The sequence below is a fragment of the Papaver somniferum genome, chromosome 3, assembly GCF_003573695.1.
Source record: "Papaver somniferum cultivar HN1 chromosome 3, ASM357369v1, whole genome shotgun sequence".
NCBI classification, from domain to species: Eukaryota; Viridiplantae; Streptophyta; class Magnoliopsida; order Ranunculales; family Papaveraceae; genus Papaver; species Papaver somniferum.
The window spans coordinates 196,899,822-196,906,030 of NC_039360.1; the positions used below are offsets into that span (position 1 = coordinate 196,899,822).

The 6,209-nt window shown below is 37.3% G+C and overlaps 1 protein-coding gene across 1 annotated transcript; it reads left to right on the forward strand.

The window, feature by feature from the left end:
• The first annotated feature begins 4,357 nt into the window (after positions 1 to 4,357).
• LOC113360497 lies at positions 4,358 to 4,948 on the forward strand. Its single transcript, XM_026604004.1, has one exon. It carries the CDS (start codon positions 4,358 to 4,360, stop codon positions 4,946 to 4,948), a length of 591 nt encoding a protein of 196 aa, XP_026459789.1.
• Positions 4,949 to 6,209: the final 1,261 nt, after the last annotated feature.

The following is a 6,209-nucleotide window of genomic DNA, read 5'->3' on the forward strand; positions in this document are numbered from 1 at the left end:
ATGAACTGAAATGTGATTTCCAAAAAAAAAAAAAAAAAAAGGCACTAGTCACCTTGTTGCGTGTCCAATTGTTATTGGAGGTTAATTAGCTCGGTGGTATAAGCACATTTACTTCGGATAGAGTTACAAACAGAATAGCCATAACAGCATGCGGATTGTTTAGCTAGGGTTGATAAAATTTTCGTATAAAGTCATCGCTTTTGGTAGACATCCGTTCTTTTCCCATCCTGTGGTCAGATAAAATATCATAGTAAAAAAATAGAAAACTTTGCCTCCTGTAGAACTTGCGGCGGTGCTCTGCATAGGAACACTTTGCCATATACATCTTAGATACATCGTGAGAAGAGAAAAACGTTAGTGTTGGATTTGCGGAGCTGGGGTCTCTTTGTATCGGTTATTTAGATCTGTTTTTATTTAGGATTATTTGCTAGCATTTGAGGTAGGCGCAACACAATCTAAAACTCTTTTTGTTTATGGTTTTATTAATAAAATTCATATTACAAGTTTTTATGATGCTATTGATGATGATGTGAGCATGATTATGATTGTCGGGATGCGGTCCATAGGTTGTGAATGGGATACGAGATATCCTTGGGAACGGTTTTGTTTCCTTAGACTCACGTGGGGCTCCCTGGGACGAGCGGACTTGATTGATTTTATTTTTTTATGGATGTGGTGTTTCTATGTGTTTGTGATGTTGTTAATCATGCTAGTTGTTTTCAAAAACGAATTGAAAATGTTTGATAAAATATTTTGTTTCTTCTTTGCCTACTGGGTGTCACAACTCACGTCGTTTAATGACAAAAATTCCAGATTTTATGGCACCACAAGGATCTAATGGCGGAAAAGCGTGGAGATCGGTTTTTGGCGCTATTATTAGTAGTTTGCATAGGATTTATGATTGGAAATTGTAATAAAATATCATCAAACTCTTTTAGATGATTTAATTAGTATTTTTATTGATTATTAATACTTTGGAGATTATTTGGTTAATGTATAACCAATGAAAACAATGCTTTGTTTAGAAAATTCTATTTGATTGAATAATGAAAATTTCTTAGTCTTGTTAGTTTGACTGTGTGTGATAAATATTCTATAATGCGGTTTTGTTTCATTTTTTTTCGTGGTATATGTAAAACTCTTTCAAGATGTACATATAAAAATTTCAGAATTTTTTGAGTTCCAGAAGTATTTTTAGATCAATTGTTTTTCACTATGCAACACTCAGACGTTTTTTGTGAGATTCAACTTTGCTGAAGTTTTTCTGTTTCTAAAATATTCTATGGCATGTTTTAGGCTTTGGTGTCTTCTGTAAACTTGAAGATAGTTATTTTCTCCTTTTAAACTGGTAACAAAGCTAATTTAAAGTTGTGAGTGAATTGATATGATTTTTGTAAAATGAACTATCACTGTTTTACGTTTCTGCAGCACTGGTCAACAACGCGTTTGACGATGGTCAAAAGATCTTTAAGATAAACTAAAAATTATAGAAATTTTATGACTGGAACAATGCTAACTTAGGATTCGGAACGTATAATAATAATAATAATTTATGGACTCGGATTGAACTCATTAAAATTCCTTGAGTGACCTGGTGTCTGTTTCTGTTTTATGATTTTTCCTTAAATACGTGACTCTTATGGATTGAATTAATTTTTATGGTAAACTATAGTTCTTTAGGATTCATACGGATTAAAAATCACGTAAAAGTAACGGTTAGATGTTCCAAAAAGAATTTATATATATCCGTTGCGACAGAATTTCAAATTTAACATAAATAAAGACTAAACAAACGAATGGGTGTTTGGGCTTGGGCCAAAATTGTAAATTCCGGCTTTGATTTTAAATGTAGCATTTCAGGTTTGGGGTTTGGATTTGGGTCGGAATCTAGGCCCAAAATTTGGGGTGTTACAGTTTAATGTCCTTCATTCAGGACATGTCTCGTCGTACTAATGGTTCAACCGGCCCACATGATGAGGGTTTCATTGATGTTGTTCGTGCTTTGAATGTTGTTGCTCAAGCGATGCAAAAACAAGTGAATCTTAATAAGAATGCACCTCCTACTCCACCTAATCAACGGGCTTTGTTAGTGAGAAGGTTTATCGAACAAAAGCCCGATTCCTTCAAGGGTAGTCATGATCCACTAGTTGCTAAGGATTGGATAGATAAGATTGAGAAAATATTCACCCTATTAGGCGTGAATGACGAGGATAAGCTGGATCTTGTTGTTTATAAGCTTGAGGGTGAGGCCACTCGCTGGTGGGACTTGACTCGTCGTTCTAGGAATGACGGTATGTTTACTTGGGTGGAATTTAGACTTGCTTTCCTAAGTAAGTATTTCCCATAAACTACTCGGAACCAACGCATGATCGAGTTTATGCAGCTGACCCAGAGAAATATGACAGTAGCACAGTACCAAGACAAGTTTGAAGAACTTTCTCGGTTTTCTACTCATTTGGTTGAGAATGAAGAGCTGAAGGCTTTTAAGTTTCAGGAAGGACTTAGGCCTTCAATTAAGGGTAGGTTGTCTATTTTGAAGATTACCTCTTATAATGAGATAGTGGAAACAGTGATGATGGATGAGAGAGACATTGAGGAGGCAAATCAAATTCGAGAACGTCATACTGGGATAAGAACAAGAATAAAAATAACAACCATCCATACCAGAAAAAAGGAAATGGACCAAATATGGAGCTTCCTGCACCTTCATATTATCACTGCAAACAACCTGGACATTTTAAGAGGAATTGTCCTGTACTTATTTCTCAGAGGAACCAACAAACTTTTGCACCTCAGAACTAGCGTCAAGGTTATCAACAGAACCGTCCTCAGAACAATCCACCGCAATACCAAGCTCGACAACCCCCTCAGCAACCTAAGGCCTTCAATATTTCTCATGTGGGACAAGATCCGGATAACTTAGTTGTTGAATGTACATTCTTAGTTTACAACTCGTGGGCTAAGATATTATTTGATACTGGTGATGCTCATTTCGTTTGTTTTGTCCTTGGGTTTGAAAACTGAATTGCTTGATAAGTATCTTGGCATAGCTAGTGTTGTAGGAGGTAGTGCACGTGTTGACCGCGTGGCACGAATGTGTGTAGTACGTATAGCTAGGAATGAGTTTTTGATTGACCTTTTTGTGATGAATATGTCTAGTTATGACATAATCCTGGGTATGGATTGGTTATCTGCTCATCGTGCGGTTTTTGATTATTTTCAAAAACGTGTGACTCTTCAATCGGGTGAAGGTTCAGTGGTTCACTTTACTGGAACTCGTAGTTTTGCGGCTCCCCTTATCTTGTCGGAAAGATATTTTCGACAGACACATTCTAGAGGTTTCCTGTATCACTTAGGAATGTTAGAAGATGAGCCACAAGCTTCTGTCTCTACTATGGGTATCTCTGTGGTGGAAGAGTTTGAAGATGTTTTTACTGAGGAATTACCAGGTTTTCCCCCAAGAAGAGAAATGGACTTCACCATTGAAGTTCAACCTGGTACTTTGCCAATTTCGATGGCTCCTTATCGAATGGAACCAACGGAGTTGAAAGAACTGGACAAGCAACTACTCGAGTTGGAAGCTAAGTATTCGGTGCACCAGTCCTTTCTGTGAAGAAGAAGAATAACTCGTTGAGATTGTGCATTGACTATAGAAAACTCAATGAAGTTACAGTGAAAAATAAGTATCCCTTACCTAGGATCAAGGATTTGTTTGATCAGTTAAAGGATTCTCAGTTTTTCTCGAAGATTGATATGCGATCAGCTTATCATCAACTCCGAATCAAGGAAGGGGATATTCCGAAAACTGCTTTTTCAACTCGATTTGGACACTTCGAGTTTGTGGTGATGCCATTTGGACTCACAAATGCTCCAGCAGCATTCGTGGATCTTATGCATCGAATTTTTCGACCGTATTTAGATAAATTTATAGTGATGTTTGTGGATGACATTCTTATCTATTCACGGTCACGAGAAGAGCACGAGGAACACATGAGATTAGCATTTTAGTTTTTGAGATCTCATTAATTGTACGCTAAGTTGAGTAAATGTGATTTCTGGCTTTCTGAAGTTCAGTTTTTGGGACATGTGGTCTGTGGAGAAGGAATCAAGGTGGACCCATCTAAGGTTGAAGCAGTTACCAACTGGGAAAGACCAAAGAACGTGTTTGAGATTCGTAGCTTTCTGGGCTTAGCAGGTTACTATAGACGATTCATTCAAGATTTCTCAAGGCTTGCTTCACCATTGACCAGATTGACTCGAAAGGATTCCAAGTTCTTTGGATTTCAAAGGAGGTTGGAGTGAGCACTTTCTATTAGTAGAGTTTGCTTATAACAATAGTCATCAGTCTAGTATCGGGATGGAACCTTTTGAAGAATTGTATGGACGACCTTGTAGATCTCCAGTATGTTGGACCAAGATCGGTGAACGAAGCATTTTTGGACCTGACTTGGTACGAGAGACGACTAAAAAGGTTCAATTAATCCAACAGAGGTTACTGACAGCTCATAGTCGTCAGAAGAGTTATGCGGACAAGAGACGTCGACCTTTAGAGTTCATTGTGGGTGATTTTTTGTTACTTAAAGTGAGCCCGAATAGAGGTGTTAAGCGTTTTGGTAAGAAAGGAAAGTTATCACCACGATACATTGGGCTTTTCCAGATTATTCGGCGTGTTGGTGCAGTATCTTATCAGTTGGAGTTACCTCAGCGATTTGAGCATGTCCATGACACTTTTCATGTGTCAATGTTGCGGAAGTACGAGAGGGATCCGTCTTATGCTATCGACCCTTCAAATATTATTGCTTGGGAAGATTTGGAAATCCAAGAGGATGCTACGTACGTGGAGCGATCGGTTCGAATTTTGGACTTTAAGGAGCATGTGCTTCGCACTAAGACCATCCCTATGGTTAAGGTGCAGTGGCAACGTCGCCATGTTGAGGAAGCAACGTGAGAATTAGAGTCCGAGATGCAGAGCAAATATCCTGAGCTTTTCTAAGGTAACCTCTAAATTTCGTGACGAAATTTCATTTAAGGGAGATAGGGTTGTAAAGCCCGTCCTAAATTCAAGGGTATTTGTGTTATTTTACTTCGTAAGGATAAATTAGTCATTTTACATTGAAAGGAAATCTTGTTAGTTCAACTGCTTAGCCTAGTCTATATTAAATTGTGGAAATGACTCTTGCCGAATTATAGGACATAACTAATTATCATTTTTTTAAAATTTTAATATTACTTTATCATGCCTTAGTCTTTAGGTTAATAGTAATGTATTAGGCACATGTCAGTTTTGGCTTGGGTAGAGTTAGAGAACATTAGTCTTATTAATTTATGATGACTAAAGATATATGTTAATATGCTTCGTAGAATGATTGGGAGCCAGTGGACCTGGTTACCAGAGTTAGCTTAATTAATTGATCATGTTGCCACTTCTTAATTCTGTGTTGTTTGTTAGATTAGAGACTTCTTAGCGGAAAGGAAATAACTGACTAGGAACGTGTCCATGTATATACAATTTTTATTATTTTTCTTTTGGCTTTTCATCTTACTACATGTCTTAATATAATTGGTTAGCACTGGTCACCTTGTTGCGTGTCCAATTGCTATTGGAGTTTAATTAGATCGGTGGTCTAAGCACATTTACTTCGGATCGAGTTACAAACAGAATATCCATAACAGCGTGCGGATTGTTTAGCTAGGGTTGACAAAATTTTCGTATAAAGCCATCGGTTTTGGTAGACATCCGTTCTTTTCCCATCCTGTAGTCAGATAAAATAGGGGTATGTTGTGTTTCCTCCTCTTTAAAGATAGCTAATTAGCGTTTCCTCCCAAAATAGATTCAAATTAGTGTTTTTTCAGAAAAAGACTCTGTTTTTTCCTCTTTTCGGATGGTAAATATTTATCAGAACATGGAGTGTGAATCAAACCCATGGTTGAATTGAAATTGAGATACTGATGCAAGTTCTTCCCTTCTGAATCAGAGAGATTCATATCTGAAAGAGGTTGACAATAAGTTCTTTCAAAATTGACTATTTGTCCCTCTGTTAGAGGTGTTCCAGAAATGTCTGGGATCGAGTAAATAGCTCTACGAACGAATGGATCGAATCGAATTGGAAAATGGAAAGATTTGTACAAGTTATACCTTTCGTCACCACTTTGTGGAAAATCGTTAGGTATGAATATGTTAGACACCTGTGACTCGATTGATGAACTAG